The sequence below is a fragment of the Macaca mulatta genome, chromosome 5 (genome assembly GCF_049350105.2).
Source record: "Macaca mulatta isolate MMU2019108-1 chromosome 5, T2T-MMU8v2.0, whole genome shotgun sequence".
Taxonomy (NCBI): Eukaryota; Metazoa; Chordata; class Mammalia; order Primates; family Cercopithecidae; genus Macaca; species Macaca mulatta.
The window spans coordinates 57,548,007-57,565,469 of record NC_133410.1 but is presented as its reverse complement, the minus strand read 5'-3'; the positions used below and the strand labels follow the sequence as shown (position 1 = coordinate 57,565,469).

Genomic DNA, 17,463 nt, shown 5'->3' with positions numbered 1-17,463 from the left:
ATCCCCAATAACCCTATAGGTAGATACTATTATTTTCCCCATTTTCAGGCTACGTAATTAATGAAGCTTAAAGATGTAAGTAGCCTGCCCCCAGGAGTGCATAATTATTAAGTAGCAGAACCAATGCTTATGTTTAAATCAGAAACACTCAGAAGTAGCATGAGAATTTAGCAAAACCAAAACACACCCTCATGCAATCCGTACTATGTGGCCACGTGCCTACCAGGGTCAGCTGGATGGTACTTGTCTGCTAGAAGTGATTCGAGACAGAAGAATCAACACGAGCTGGAAGGGCATCTGGAAATCAGCTGGGGACTAAAGACAGGTGTGCAGCCCTCGGTTTACAAAGGCTGTGAGACCAAGAGTTCCAAGACCTCCAGGAAAACATCTCCCTGCTAAAAGGCTTTCCTAACCTTTAGAAATCTATTCCTTTCCCTCCCTTTCCATCCTCTTTCTCTTGCTATCTCTTTATCGCTCCTCCTGCCTTCTTCCTTTCTTTCCTTCAGTTAACTTTTTTTGAAACGATGATGAGCAAAGGCCTGATCCAGTCTATGGCGCGTTTCGGTGGGACGATGAATACGCCTTCCCAGCAGAGTAAAATGTGATTACACCAAGGACTGGTTCCCTCTCCCTTCCCCTGGCCAGGTCAGCGTCCCCAGGCGTCGGAGAAGGGGTTGGACCACTCAGCGGGCTGTCAGAGTTGCCAGGCGCCCGGGGCAAATACGGGCAGCCGGTGGCTGTGAGGTGTCCTAGCTACGGGGCGGCGGCAGGACACACACACCGCCCAAGCCCGGACGGTGGCCGGAGCTAAGGCCACCATGGGGGACCGAAGGCGGCGGCTCCAGCCGGGGACGTTGGCCCCGGTGCGCGAGGACGTGAACTGCAGGTCCAGGTAAACGCTCAGTTCCTGGGCCGAGGGCGCATCCCCCGCAGGCCGCGCGGGGGCGCCTGGAGACCCGCGCTTGCTGGGGCGGGGGCGGGGGGAGAGGTCCTGCCTGCCTTCCCTCCTCAGTGCTTCCTGTACGTACAATATAATATGCTGAGATAACCAGCGCTCGGTGCTGCTCTTCGCAAAGGATTTTTCCTCCTGTCATCCTTGCAACCCCCGCCTCTCACGCACGCCCCCAGGGATGTAGACTAATATCTCCATTTCTGAGGGGAAAGTGATGGCCGCAGGGTCCGCTGCGGAGGCTGGTTTAGCCCAGGACTCTGAGCCCTCCTGCTAACCACCCACCCTTCTCCGGCCTAGCCAACCAACTGTTCGTCAGATGCCCCGGGGCGCCTGGGGTCCTGTATCCGGTGTTAGGCATCTGTTGCCCCTGGAGCCTTTGGCATCCAGATGGCGGCTGTGACCAAACGGAGCCCAAGGTTGAGGGAGCGCCTGGGGTACTAGGGAGGTCTGCTAACACTTTGTACGGTTGTGGTAGCCTCACAGCAGGAACAAGAATGTTTTTGCCTTTGCCGACTCCTTGAGAATCTTTTGAGAATGGAATTCGTCTCTCTTGGAGACAGCACGATGTGGTGGTGAAGATTCCAAAGTCTAGAATCAGAAAGGCTTGCGTTGAAGGCTGGTTCTCCTCTTGTTTGGAGACTTAGGCAACTTAGGCAAGTTGGTTGCTCCTTCTGGGCTCACTTTCCTAACTATAAAATGGGGCAATAACTTGGGAATCAGCTTTCTAAGATTGTTGTGAGGATTAATGGAGATAGCACATGTAAACTTGTCACTGGCACATAGAATGTATTGTGTACATGTTAGCAATTATTCATAGTTGTTTCTAGCAGTTATTCATAAGAGCTTCTTTGGGAAGCTTTTCCCTCCATTTAAAAAACTTTGTTTTGAAATAACTGTAGACTCACAAGAAGTTGCAGAAATAGTACAGAGTTCCCATGTACGCTTCCCCTAGCTGCGTACAGTGGTACCATTTTACATAATGATAGCACATTGCCAAACCAGGAAACGTCATTGGCAGAATATGCTAATTGAACTATAGACCTTACTTGGATTTTATCAGCTCTTGCACTCAGGTGTGTGTGTATACAGTTCTGTAACATTTGGTCATATGTATACATCAAGATACAAAACTGTTTCATCCCCACAAAGGAATGCTTAGTACTACCCCTTTACTGTCACTTCCTTTCCCACCCCAGCCTTGGCGATCAGTAAACTGCTCTCCATTTCTGTAAGTTAGTTCTTTTGAGAATGTTAGATAAATAGAATAATATGGTATGTAACTATTTGAGACTGGTTCTTTTTCACTCATCATACAGCCCCCGAGATCCATCCAAGTTGTGTGTATCAATAGTTCATTTTTGTTGCTGGGTAGTGTTCCTTGGTGTGGATGTACCACAGTTTGTTTATCCATTCACTTGTTGGAGGATATTCAGGTTGTTTTGGACAGTACAGTTTTTGGGCTATTACGTAGAAAGCTGCTATCGACATTTGTATACAGAATTTTCTAAGAACATACGTTTTCATTTCTTTAGGATACAAGCCCAGTATCCTGTTGCAATTCTTAAAGAGGGAAATATCCACATATCATGTACTAATGTCTGTGAAAACAGTAAATATTTAGAAAAATTGTTTTCAATTTTATTTTATGGGCCAAGCAAGATTTTTCCTGAACCTAACATAATGCAGAGTGGTAAGCTTATTAACTATGAGAGGCCGTGTGGGGGAGAGGAAAGCCCTCCCTCTACCCTTGTTGCCTCACTCTCCTCTTGGAACTTAGTTTCCTTATTGAAAAGAGGAAAGTGGTAGCCAGGCATGGTGGCACATGCCTGTAGTCCCAGCTACTCAAGAGGCTGAGGTGGGAGGATCACTTGAGTCTGAGAGGCAGAGGTTGCAGGAAGCCAAGATCACACCATTGCACTCCAGCCTGGGCAACAGCAGAACCCTGTCTCAAAAAAAAAAAAAAAAAAAAAAGGAAAGAAATGAGGAACGTGGCTCATGCCTGTAATCCCAACACTTTGGGAAGTGGAGGCAGGAGGATCGCTTGAGCCCAAAGTTTGAGACCAGCCTGGGCAACATAGCAAGACCCTGTCTCCTCTCTCTACAAAAACAATTTAAAAATTTAGCTAGGCATGGTGGCACACACCTGTAGTCCCAACCATTTGGGGGACTGAGATTGGAGGATCCCTTGAGCCCAGGAGTTTGAGGCTGCAGTGAGCTATTGAGTTATAATTGCCACTGCATGCTAGCCTGAGCAACAGAGTGAGACCCTGTCTTGAAAAAAAAAAAAAAAAAAAAAAAAAACAGAAAGAAAAAGACGAGTGAAGAAAGTAGACTGGATTTCTCTCAGGATCTCTGCCAGTTCTAACATTCTATGAGGTTTCAGCTCACTGCCACATACATTCCCCATTTTGAGTTGTATGGCTGTACTTAAACAAAAATATTTGTTCTCAGATTTGATTTTGTGAAGTGCTTGGGTGCATGAGTTAGCTGTAAATATGCATAAAATGAACTTTGTAAAGACATTTAATATGGAGAGTTACTTACTAATAGGTAATGCTGAATGGGTCATCAATCTTATGATTAGATGTAATTTCAACATCTTTCTGCCATTTAGCTATTTAAGAGTGATTTGTTAAATGCAGAGAGTAACTTTTTGTTAAGTTCATCTTTTTGTGTCCTTTCATCTAGATTTTCACAGTAGAGTTGGGTTAAGCCCTTAAAACAACACATACACATCTATGCAGCAAGTAAGAAGTTTCTAGGACTCACTAGAAAATAATTGGGGTCAGGCTGGAATCTCTTAAAAACACTTTGTAGCAATGGGTGTAGCAAGGATTAGATTTGGTGTATAAAGACATTATAGATTAAAGGGATCTGAAGGTGGAAGAGGCTTCAAGGACACTGAGATTCTAGAAATATCTGACTAAGGCATTGTAGTATGTGGGGATAATGAGATGCTCAGATTCCAAATTGTGACTTTGGTGTTCGCTGGTTGTGTTAGGTTATTTGGGAGCTGGTTCTATTTTCCTTCCTGTTTGCCCATCTGTCTCTTCCATCTCATCTCTGTGCCCTAACTGCTCAATGCTAGCAGGGGGCTGGTGGATAAGGAGGCTGAGTGAAGCAGCTATATATATGGCGGTAGGGAGAGGTGGAGGTTGTGAATGAGAGAGCAGGTGGTTTGTCTCAAGTGGGCAACAAATATACCAATTGTGGCTCCTTGGAAAAGTGGACCTATTGTTCACAGATCTTGAAAAATCTGGCTTTTCAAGAGCAGCTGTTTTTCCTGGTTATTTATGTGAACATTTTTATTTATCAGAAACTAGTAGAGTGATTAAGCACCTTTTTATGGAGCTGCACTACCTGGGTTAAACTCCCAGCTCTACCACTTATTAGCTGTGTGACCTTCGACAAGTGTTTGTTTTGCTTTTTAACTTCTTTGTGCTCAATTTTCTTATCTGTAAATGGGAATAATACTCATACCTAATTCATAGGGTTGTTATGAGATTTAAATATGCTGGTATGTGTAAAGCACTTAGAAAGTGTCTGTTATATTGAAAATTCTCAATTTATGTTAGCTATTATGATTTTTATTAAAACATAAGGAGGACCAAATGACAGGTTTATTGGCCCGATGTAGCCATGGACAGCCATTTTGCAACCTTTGATCCCCTAAGTTTAGGGGGAATCCACAGAGGTTATATGAAGAGCCAAGGCCATTCAGCTATTTAGGGGCTGAGTTGTCAGTGGGATCCAGGTTCTTCCCACCCCACTGCACTCTGTCCCTTTTAGTGAAGGGAGAGGGTCCTTGGGAAAGGCAGCAACTTGAGTGTCCTTCACAAAGTGAATGGAGAGAAGAAGTGTGGTGGCAGCAGTTGGAATAATGAATTAGATTTATATAGAGTGACATGGAAGGGTCTTTAAAATATAGTGCTTGGTAAACAAGAAACAGAATAGTGCCATTTACATAAATTAATAGTGCATGCACACAAAAGGATGCTTCAGAATTTCAAGGAAGTGTACAAACAAAGGATATATTCCAAACCCACTAGAACAGTTTTGCTTTTGCAAGGGAGACCAGTGAGACTGCACTGTGGGGATAAAATAGACAAGAAAGCAGGAGAGGGGTCTTGTACAGAGCAGCGATTCTGTGCTATGAACTAGGAATATGATTAACTCCAGCTTCTCTAGTGAATCCCTCTTCCCCTACCCCCCACCCCAAAAGCTGGAGACCAGCCTTTTTACTACCTCCTTCTCCCACCCAAGTCCTGTGGTTAATATGAACAGGCACGTCGTATTCTAGGTACAAAGAGAATTTATCTACCTTTCAGATGTTTCACAAAGCACAAGAATGCGCTGAAGTTCCCCACTTCCCTGAACAGCCAGCAGCTGGTATTTCTAAGAAAGAGGCTGGATGACTTCAGGAAGGGCAGCCCGTCTTGCACTGGTCTGGTGACTCAGGTCCCTGTGGAGGGCTTTCTGCCCCAGATTTATCACAGAGCTCCCCAATTGGCCCCAAAGAAGAGACAGATCAAGCTGCCCAAGGAAGCAGACCTGCTTTCCAAGCTCTCGCCAGCCCAGCAGGCTCAGAAGGCATTCCTGGAGGACGTGGAGGCCCACCTGACCCCACATCCCTTGGCGCTCTACCCGAATCTGGAAGAAGCTATGCCTGTCGAGGTGATGTGTCCTAGGGTTTGTGGGAGGGGCTTCACTGGGGCCTTGCAAATAATTCTATTTAAATGTCTAGGGAGTCCCCATGAGAGGGTGACATATATTTATAAGAGGAGCAATGAATGTCTCCCCCAGGGCACGAGTACTTGTGGGCCTCAGAGCAGCCTTCTGTCCTCTGCTCCCAGAAAACACAACCAGCAGCAACATGCACACTGCTCTCTTTGCTTCCTATGAAGCCCTTCAACTTACAAAGATGCCACAAACCGAAACGTCTGACTTCTGTTCCCCATAATTTCTACCCATCTACTGTACTTTGCATTGTGACTTTTTGGGGGGAGGAAACAGTGAGAGGGAATTGTCTAGTCTTATTTTTGTCACTTTAGCCTGTTATTAAGAGGTGCCCTTAGGTACTTACTAACAGGTGGAAAGAATGAGACCGGAAAGGTCGTGGGGAAAATCCACCTAATGGTCCAGACTAGGGCTGGACAGCAGCAGCTCTGTGATGTGACCCATGTCCCAGGCCTCTCCTGACTTTTAGCTCTGTATCCTTAATATGCATCTCTTGTCTTTGTATCTCAAAGTGGCTTCCATGCTTCCAGGCATCGAGTCTGTATTTCAGACAAGAAGAGGGAAGGGACAAAGGTTAAAGGATGCATGCCGGCTGACTCTTTTATTTTTATTTTTTATTTTTTATTTTTTTTGAGACAGAGTCTCGCTTAGTCGCCCAGGCTGGAGTGCAGTGGCGTGATCTGGGCTCACTGCAAGCTCCGCCTCCCGGGTTCACGCCATTCTCCTGCCTCAGCCTCCCGAGTAGCTGGGACTACAGGCGCCCGCCGCCTCGCCCGGCTAATTTTTTGCATTTTTAGTAGAGACGGGGTTTCACAGTGTTAGCCAGGATGGTCTCGATCTCCTGACCTTGTGATCCGCCCGCCTTGGCCTCCCAAAGTGCTGGGATTACAGGCGTGAGCCACCGCGCCCGGCCAAGCTGACTCTTTTAATTAGGCAAATAATAGTTTTCCCAGTAAACATCTCTTTCATCTGACTACTCCTAGTTGCTAGGGAGTCTAGCAAATGGAGTTTCAGAGTTGGGCGTTGAACCTGAGAAAAACCCAGGTTCTACTGGGTTTAAAGAAAAAAGGTAGAATGGATATTGGGCAGGGAGCTAGCAGTGACTGCAACTCCATCCCCATCCCTGCAACCTGTATTCTACACAGAGAGGACGATGGTTCAGAAAGGCAAATCTGTTCAGAGCCCTCCAGTGTCCCCTTCTCTCTCAGAGAAAGCCAGAGTTCTTGTCGGGGTCTGAAAGGCCTTGGCATTCTGCTCTCCACAGTACCCCTGTTCTGCTCCCCCTCCAACTTCACCCCTGCTCCTGCCACTCCAACCACTCTGGCCTCCCTGGCTGCTCCATGGACAGTATGAGCATGTCCAATTCAGCTCTCTGTTCTGGTGCCTGGAACACTTGCTCCAGATGGCTGCTTGGCTTACTCCTTCACTCCCTTTAGATCGATGCTCAAATGTCTCCTAATTGGAGAGGCCTGTATAAAATAGCACTTCCCTTCCACCCTCACACTCTACTCCTTACCGTGCCCTACTTTTCACTGTAGCACTTGCCACCACTGAGCTCCTCCTACAATGAAAGCTTATAAGGGCAGGGACTTTATTTGTGTCTTTCACTGTGTACCACCAATACCTGTCCTATGGCAATAAATAATTTTGAATGAATGAATAAATAAATGATCAGTGGCAAAGAAGTCTACAGAAAGGACAGCTAGAATAGCTGATCAGTTAATTTCTCTCTGGGGCTTTCCTTCACTGCCTCCTGCAGGCCAGAGCTTCTGAGTCCCTGACAAAGAGATTATTTCCACATCTCAGATGGCACATGGGCATGGCTTGGGATTGTGGTGCTTATTTCCATGTGTGACCTCCCCAAGTACATGTGTTGGCTTTCTGCTGAAGCAGGATCTCTTATGGTGCTAAGGTGGTCATCAGAAGATCCAAGTTTAAGCCCTACCCATTTAGCAACCCCAGCAGAAAGAGAACACACCTTTTTACGTGATCCCAGAAAAATTCGATAGCCTAATTTTCATGGATCCAACTTCAATCATGTGTCTATTCCAGAGTCAGTCACTGTGGTTCTGATTGTTCTGCGTTAGGAGTGAGGTTGGGGTCGGGCTAATTCAGACCATACAGGTTGAGAGCAGAGAGGTGGTTCTCCAAGGAAAAATCCAGATATTCATGAGAGGGAAAGTAGATAGTGGGCAGTCAAAAACCACAGAAATCCTTTAGAGGTGCTTCACTTAGTGGGGCGTTTGGGGACTGGGGTAGGCCCAGAGACATATTCTATTCTATAGGAAGTAGAACTTTAGTAAAAAGCTGTATACTCAGTGTCTAGGTGATGGGAGGTTTATCCAAGTGGTGCTGATTATAATCCCAAAAGACATAGTCCCCAATCTCATAATCGTGAATGTTGAGATCTCCAAAGTCTAAAATCCCACAAATCACAATCCTGAAAGATTAAATTCCTGAATGTTGAAATCCTGAAAGCCAAATTCTGGGGAAGGGATTAGTGTGTTTTTGGTTGTATGCTGGATAGTTGCATCGTGGTAGGTGGACCTATTACCTTGCTATTGTCTTTATTTGGAAATTAAATATGGTTTAAGGAGATGAGTATGAGTGCCAACCTGACAAGAGGTGGACTTGTGGACTTAATTTTAGATGTCAGTTTGACTGGATTAAGGAATTCCCAGAAACATGGTAAAGTGTTATTTTGGATGTGTCTGTGAGGATGTCTCCAGAGGAGATTAGTATGTGAGTCTGAGTGGAGCAGGTCGGGAAGATCTGCCCTCAGTGTTTCAGTGCTTCAAAGATCATAGAGTAAGTGAAAATGCAGGTGAAAAATACAAGAGCTCTCCTCTGCCAAATTATTTGATTGTGTATAATTTATGCCCCTTCACATATAACACCATCCTTGCCTTCAAGCATGTGACACCCTTTGTCAGAGAATTAAAAGAATTTGACAAGCTCAGCAACCTTCTGAACCAGACATTTGCTGATATTGAGATTCCTCCAGTGTTATAACCATCTAAAATGGTGAACTATTCTTGGTTAAAGATTTGACTGTCAAGAAAGATAGACTTCTTATATTTACCACTAAATCTAACATAGAAAAACTAGTGCATGTTTCACTTTGGCTATTGGATGGCACTTTCAAGACTGTCCCCACTTTTTAAAATCAATGATATACAATTCATGCCCCTGTTGGATCTGGAAATTCTAAAACTTATCTGCTTCTTTATATGTTAATGACTGGAAACAAATGAAGTATTTTATAATCACTTATTTGGAGATTTGGTGGACTGTGCAGAAGAAAATGGATGTCTTTGCACTCCCAAACCAAAATGACAGGTTTGGAATTAAGTGTAATCAAAGCTTCTAAAAGTGAACCTGAAAGAGTTATCAATAAAGTTTTTTTTTTTTTCATGTAGTCCAACACATGTGGCAGAAATTCAGATGAATGGATTGGCCATGTGATTAGGCAATGGCAGAAACTTGAGTTTAAAAATGAATCATTTCATGATCCTACACCCAGAAAACCTTAAAGATTCATCCAAAAGACTTCTAGACTTGATAAACGACTTCAGTAAAGTTTCAGGATACAAAATTAATGTTAAAAAATCAGTTGTGTCTCTATACATTATCAATACTGAAGCTGAGAAACAAGAACTCAGTATCATTTACAATTGCCACAAAAAACTAAAATACCTAGGAATACATTTAACGAAGGAAGTGAAAGACCTCCACAAGGGGAACTACAAAACACTGATGAAAGAAATCATAAATGATGCTAACAAATAGAAAAACATTCCATGTTCATGTAAAGGAAGAATCAATGTGTTAAAATGACCATACTATCCAAAGCAATCTACAGATTCACTGCCATTCCTATAAAATTACCAACATAATTTTTCAAATAATTAGAAAAAACAATTCTAAAATTCATACAGAATCAAAAAAGTGTCTGATTAGCCAAATTAATCCTAAGCAAAAAGAACAAAGCTGGAGTCATCATGTTACCCAACTTCAAACTATACTGCAAGGCTACAGTAATCAAAACAGCATAATATGGATACAAAAACATGCCCATAGATTAATGGAACAGAATAGAGAACCCAGAATTAAAGCCACACACCTACAACCAGCTGATCTTTGACAAACTTGAGAAAAACAAACAATGGAAAAAGGACACCCTATTCAATAAATGGTGCTGGGAAAACTGGCTAGCTATATGCAGAAGAGTGAAACTGTGTTCCCTTGTCTCACCATATACAAAAATTAACTCAAGATGGACTAAAGACTTAAATGTAAGACCTGAAGCTATACAAATTCTAGAAGAAAACCTACAAAAAACTCTTCTGGACATTGACTGAGGCAAAGAATTTATGACTAAGACCTCAAAAACAAATGCAACAAAAACAAAAATAGACAAATGAAAATTAAGCTAAAGAACTTTGCACTGCAAAAGAAACTATCAATACAGTAAACAGACAGCCTGCTGAATGGGAGAAAATATTTGTAAACTATACATGTGACAATGGACTAATGTCTAGAATTTATAAGGAACTTAAACAATTCAACAAGAAAAAACAATTCCATTAAAAAATAGGCAAAGCTGGGAAGTCTCCCCAGGAGGTTTAAGGCTACAGTGATTGCACCATTGCACTTCAGCCTGGGTGACAGAGTGTGAGACCCTGTCTCAAAAAAAGAAAAAAAAAATATATATATATATAAAAATATATATATAAAATATATATATATATAAAAAAATATATATATATATTTTTTTTTCACACAAAGGACATGAACAGCCACTTCTCAAAAGAAGACATACAAGCAGCCAACAAACATATGAAGAAGTGCTCAACATCACTCATCATCAGAGAAAAGCCGATTAAAACCACAATGAGATACCATCTCATATCAGTCAGAATAGCTATTATTGAAATAAAATAACAGATATTGGCAAGGATGCAGAGAAAAGAGGATGCTTATACACTGTTGATGGGAATGTAAGTTAGCTCAACCTCTGTGGAAAACAAGATGGAAATTTCTCAAGGAGCTAAAAATAGAACTACCATTCAACCCAGCATTTCCACTACTGGGTATCTACCCAAAGGAAAAGAAATTGTTTTATCAAAAAGACACCTTCACTCATACATTTATCACAACACTATTACAATAGCAAAGTCATGAAATCAACCTAAGTGTCCATCAATGATGGATTGGGTAAAGATAATGTGGTATGTATACACCACAGAATACTATGCAGCCATAAAAAGAATGAAATCATGTCTATTGTAGCAACGTGGATGGAACTGGAGGCCATTATCTGAAGTGAAATAACTCAGAATCAGAAAATCAAATACCATGTGTTCTCACTTATAAGTGGGAGCTTAACAATGGGTATACATGGTCATAAAGATGGAGAGAATAGACACTGGGGCCTCCAAAAAGGGGGGTTGGGAAGGTGTTGAGGATTAAAAAACTACCTATGGGGTACTATGTTCACTATTTGGGTGACGGGTTCACTAGAAATCCAAACCCCAGTATTACACAACATACTCATGTAACATACCTGCACATGTACCCCCTGAATCTATAATAAAAAATTAAAAGATAAAATAAAAAGGTTTTTTTAAAGGAAAAAACTAAACATGAAAAAAGTGTCATTTGTTTGCATTAGCATTCCTTACAGCTGCTGAAATTCCAGGAGCGTTTAATAAAGCTGCATCTGCCCGAAGAGATCGTGATTTTACTGACTAGTTCAAAAATAATTATAGGATACATAAGATAAGATGTTGTTGCTATTGAATCATCAGTATTGTTTCTGCCAACTTTGGTGTCTGTATATGAGCACGTGTGGAATGGATTTCCCTATACCCAGAACAACATAGAAGTATGGCACAGAAAAGGGGAAAATGTAATAGGGAATACTCATGTGAGTATATATTGAATCACAGAATAATTTTAAAAAGAGCAGTGCATGTAGAAAATGAATATGAACGTATTCTCCAAGGAGAGCCCTAAAAGAAAAAAAGCAACTATTTACTATGATGCAAGTCTTCAAAATATAGTTAACGATCATAAATGCCTGCCAGTTCTTATGGGCTACCTCTGTGTAATTGCCCATAATCTATCTCATACATGTTTTTAACATGTTGAATTTCCTTATTAGCTTTTTTTTAGTGCCCCCCACACTATTTTAAATTGTAAGTGTTATTTTTTACAATTCACTATATTATGTGTTTCATCTTTGCATCAATTTTAATGCTGGAGATACACATTGTGTAAAAACTTTTATAGAGTTCTAATTCATTTCATGCATTTTTTGCAAATTTGACTTCATGAAAATGCATTGTCACAACACTGACTTTGTGTGTAAGCATTGTGGATTTACATAACAACATTGAAACTTCATCAATGAATGAAGAGATGTCCTTTTTGTTCATCTGTATTTGTGAAAGATAATATTTCTTGATATCTTGGTTCTTTGGGTAACTGCGCATAGAGTGGTGTCCCACAATGGTTGTTTTTTGCTTGTGATTTTGAGACAGGTTCTCATTCTGTTGCCCAAGCTGGAGTGCAGTGGTGCAATTATAGTTCACTCTTACCTCAAACTCCTGAGCTCAAGGGATCCTCTTACCTTAGCCTCCAAGTATCTAGGATTACAGGAGTGCACCATCACGCCTGGCTAATTTAAATTTTTTTTAAATAGAGACAGGGATCTTGCTGTGTTGCCCAGGCTGGTCTCAAGCTCCTGGCCTCATGCCATCTTCCTGCGTCAGCTTCCCAGAGCACTGAGATTATATGTCTTAGCCACTGTGCCTGGCCCCATCATGCTTTTTGATTGATTTTGTCAAAAGGCTTAGGTTGTACATTGCTGTATTTCAGATGACTGAAATTATAAAGCAGAGTGCACACAATTGCCAAACATAGTGATATGCATTTATACATATCACTTTTTGAGCTATTTCTTTATGAATATGGTTTCCCTGCCCATATTATACCCATGTGACTTTTGCTAGTATACCTGACTGTTTATGCTTGCAAAAATATGTATATTGTTTTTGCCCAATTCATTGTGTAAAATGGCCAATGAAGTGTTCTCTCATTTTTACATTTCTCAAATAAATCTCCATTTAAAAATTTAAGTGCCTTTAAAATAATTTTTTTTACAATTTTTTTTCCAGAATTATAGTTTTGGAATTTTAATTTTTGGGATTGCGATTTTGAGGATTTTAGACTTAAGGGATTATCATCTTTCAGGATTTTAACATTTGAGATTATGTCTTTTGCGATATGGTCCTAATCTATCCATAGCACCCAGCATAATACTTGGTATGGAAGTTGGTGAACAGTACTGATGGGTTGAAAAGGAAAAGTGAAGGGCAAGTGTGTCTGTTTTGTTGTAGAATGGGGACTCCCTTCTTCAGCACATTTTTCTTCTCCTCTAAGACTATTTTCTGTTTGTAGCTCTTATTAAAGGTGCTGGAAGTGCTCGATCCTGACCGGAAGCTGGAGGACACATGGGCTTATTGTCAGGACACCAGGAAAGGAATGAAAGAACCCACAAAGCTTTTTAAAAAACGTTCTACCCAAGTCTACCTGGGACCGTGAGTATTGTTCTTAACCCTTTGATCATTGCTGTCACCTGATGAAACATTCTAGGAATTACCTTCTTAAAGTTTCTCATCTTTAGAATAATTCTAATGAAGAAAATATAACTAAGTTCCCAAGGAAGAGGGAAAGGAGTCCTAGGTACCACTCTAAATAGTGCTTATTTCTTCAATGGATGTGATTTATCCAGCAACGATGCAGACACAGGTGTCTATAAGGAAATTCCAGAGAGAGTCCCTCCCTATGCTTGAGGGGTAGAAACAGTGAAAGTCAGAAAATCCTTGATTTTGAGGCAGCTTCTACAGCTTTCCAATTTCCTTTAATTTAAAAGTGCTCAGCATACCAAAGCACCATAGTTTTGGGGTTTCATCCTTTGTACCCCAAGAAATGTTACGGCTAGAGGGCAGTGAAGAGATCACAACTCACTGCAGCCTTGAGTTCTGGACTCAAATGATCCTCCTACCTCAGCCTCCTGAACAGCTAGGACTTCAGGTATGTACCACCATGCCTGACCTAAGCCTTTTTTCTGAGTATAGGTCTACTGCTTGGAGTTTCCACCCATCTTTTTTTCTTAAACCATACCTGTAATACTACCTTCATTGACACTTCTCAAAGCATTAAGCTTAACGAAAGCATCTCCCTTTTGTAACACATTCTTGATTCCCCAGTCAATATAATATTTAATTAAATAACATAAATGCAGTGATAAGCATACTGGACACAAATAGATTTGGGATACACATGTTTTTTTGTTTGTTTTTGAGACAGAGTTTTGCTCTGTCACCCAGGCTGGAGAGCAGTGGCACCATCTTGGCTCACTGCAACCTCTACCTCTTGGGTTCCAGCGATTCTTATGCCTCAGCCTTCCAAGTAACTGGGACTATAGGTGCTCACCACCACACCTGGCTAATCTTTGTGTTTTTGGTAGAGATGAGGTTTCCTCATGTTGGCCAGTCTAGTCTTGAACTCCTGGCCTCAAGTGATCTGCCCACCTCTGCCTTCCAAAGTGTGGAGATTACAGGCATGAGCCACTGGGTCAGGCCTACATATGACTTTTGAAATTAAAGACCTCACTGATGGGTGCTGAAGAGTATGGTGAACTAGAGAGCAGCCTATCCACAGTACCCAGACACTTAGAGGGGTGTGGACCAGGTCAGTGTGTTTTGTGGGGGCCATGTAGAGCTTTGTTGGTCACACACATTACCTACATGGAGGTGGATTTAGAGAGAATCCACTGCATTACATTGTATATGTTTTTTAGGGGAAGACACAAGGTGAGAGGAACTCTACTCTTAGGACATTTCTGGCTCTTCAGTCCACCACTTGGTAAAAATAGGAAGGGTAACTGGATGTGCTTCTCTCAGTTTTGCCTTTCTTCCATGAGGAGCAAGATGGCCCATGGGAAGCATAATTTCTCCTTGCTTCCCCATTCTAGAGGGGAGGACTGTCCTGGTCCAGCCCTGCAGGAGACTGGGTGGAAGTCTTTGCCAGTTTCTGGGTGTCAATTAGCAAGTCCTCTTGGACCTAAAGCCATGTCGTCTATCATGGCTGCTGTTAGCAGTGAAGGGGATATTTTGGCTATTGTCTTTGCTCTCCATATTGTTTTTCAGGTTGCTCAAAACTTGGGTGGGGGAGCGAGAGGAATGTTGTATGTAGGGATCTGTGATATAATAAATATACTTGGTCTTTGTCCCCAGTTACTGACACAGGGCTCCTAAATCCCTTGGGATTTCCTGAGTGACAGGAATGTTTTTGTTATTCATAAGGAGCCCCTTTTAGTCACTGGAGAGTTTATGCTAATGAGGTACTCAGGTTGGGGCACCTAGATTGTCTTAGAATGTGGCTGGTCACCAGAAAGACCAAGTGATTAGAGGGTTAGAATGTTCAGTCCCACTCAGTGTGACCTCTCAGAGGGGACAGAGGGAAGCATGGCTGGAGATTAAAAATTCTTGAACATATATTTGATGAACCTCCAGGTTGATGAACACCTCCAGGTCCTGGCAGGATGCAAGTGACACCAACTCCGCCTCACCAGATAATCTCTCCTTTCCTTTAGAGCAAAATTTTTTGAAAGAGGCATTCATACTCACTCAGTCTTTTTCTCTCCGAACAGCAATCAGGCTCTTATCTCTACCACTCCACTGAACCTGACCTTAGCCAAGGTCACCATTGACCTCTATGTTACTTAATCGGCTCTCAGGGATCACCATACTTGATGTATACATAGTAGCAATTGACGTAATTGATTATGTCCTCTTTCTCCTAGCACTTTCTTTACTTGGCTTCTGGAACATCCCTCTTTCATGGACCTCTCCGTAGTCATCTTTTACTGGCCACTCTTTACCTTTTAGCCTTGAAGTACTTTGGTCTTTGATGGCTTTTCAGCACATTTACTCACAACCAAGTGACCTCCTCTGGTCCATCTGTATATGGTTAATTCAATATTTGTCCTTGGATGTATAATTGGAATCTCCGACTAGACAAACCCAAAACTGAACTCTTGTTTTCTCCCCTAAACTTATTCCTACTTCTGTCTTCCCCAGTTCAGTAAATAGGAACCCCATCTTTCCAGTTTTTTCTGGAACAATAGTTGCAATCTGCTGGCGAATGATAATGGTTTTACTTTTGAAATGTATCCAGAATCTCACCTTCTCCACTACTACCAGTCTATTCCAAGATTCCATCACCTCTTGCCTGGATTATTGCAATAGCTTACTAACTGGTCTCGTGACCTCCACCCAAACCCCCTCTCTCAAGTCTGTCACACAGTAGCTGACATAATCTTTTTAAAAACATAAGTCAAGTCATGTCATTCCAGTGCTTGAGATTCTCCAATTGCTTATTTTTCTGAGAAAAATCCAAAGTCCTTACAGCTGCCTTCAAAGTACTATATGATTAGGTCCCTGTCACCTCTCAAGCCTCATCCTCTGCTGTTCTACTCTTTACTCCTCTCCATGGGACTTTGTATTCTTCAAACATGCTCAGCACGCTCCCAGCTCAGGTCTTTCCATATACCATTCTTTTCTGTCTGTTATCTGCATGACTTGACATTTACATGGTTTGACCCCTTTCTTCTTTTGGGTCTTTGGTCAAATATTACTTTAATAGAGACAACTTCTCTGTATAAATAAAATGCTCCCTACCACCACTCTCCATCCCTCCTGTCCTATTTTGCTTTCTCTATATCACTTATAATCACCTGGCATATGTTTGTTTACTATCTGTCTCTCTTATTCAATTGTGTACTCTATGAGGACAGGGGCTTAACTTTATTTACATTTCAATTCTAATGCCTGGCACATAGTTGATGCTTACTGAATATTTGTTGAATTAATGGATGGATAAATTAATATGAGTGTTATGAATAAAAGGTACAGGGGCTATGAATAAAAAGTAGGCTCAGGGGACAGCCTGTGGGGATGCCTCCCCGAGGAAGGCACATGTATGTTGAGACTTGAAGGGGATAAGGAAATGGTGACAGCATTGCAGTCAGGTGGAACAGCTCAAGCAAAGGCCTAATGGCTGGAGGGAGCAGCATGAATTCACAGAACTGAGAGAAGGCGATATTGGCTGGAGTTCAGAGAGTGAAAAAGGGCGGTGGGTCCCAAAGAACCTGGAGAGCTAGGCCATGCAGAGCCTTAGAGGTTGTGTCAAGATTTAAGTCTTTATTGGAGGAATAGCAAGAGGCTGTTGAACACAAAAGCTTGTTCATGAATGTCCATAGCAGCATTGTCCTTAACAGGCATAAAGTGGCAACAGCCCAAATGTCCACCACCTGCATATGTTTGTGAACGGATAAACAAAAAGTGGTCTATGTAGACAATGGAATATTGGCCACAAAAAGAAATAAACTACTAATACATGCTACAACATGGATGAGCCTTGAAAACATGATGCTAATTGAGAGAAACCAGACACAAAAGACTACATGTTGCATGGTTCCATTCAGATGAAATATCCGGTATAGACAAATCTACAGAGACAGAAAGGTAGGTTAGTTGTTGCCAGGAAGGAACAAGGGAAGTGGGGAAATGGTGAGTGATTATTAATGGCTACAGGGTTTCTTTCAGGGCAATAAAAGTGTTCTGGAATAAGATAGTGGTGGTGGTTGCACAACTTTGTGAATATAAAAGGGTACTCTCAAACACTTTTGAAGTGGTACATTT

General features: G+C 41.9%; 1 protein-coding gene across 1 annotated transcript in view; it reads left to right on the top strand.

Annotated features, from left to right (window-relative positions):
• The first annotated feature begins 263 nt into the window (after positions 1–263).
• The window catches only part of FAM47E (family with sequence similarity 47 member E), a 32,419-nt gene continuing 15,219 nt past the window's right edge, over positions 264–17,463 (top strand). Inside the window, exons 1-3 of the mRNA XM_015138495.3 lie at positions 264–892; positions 5,281–5,626; positions 13,154–13,293. Of these exons, the coding sequence (XP_014993981.3) occupies positions 819–892; positions 5,281–5,626; positions 13,154–13,293 (560 nt within the window). The 5' untranslated portion in view covers positions 264–818. The remainder of the gene's footprint in view (positions 893–5,280; positions 5,627–13,153; positions 13,294–17,463) is intronic.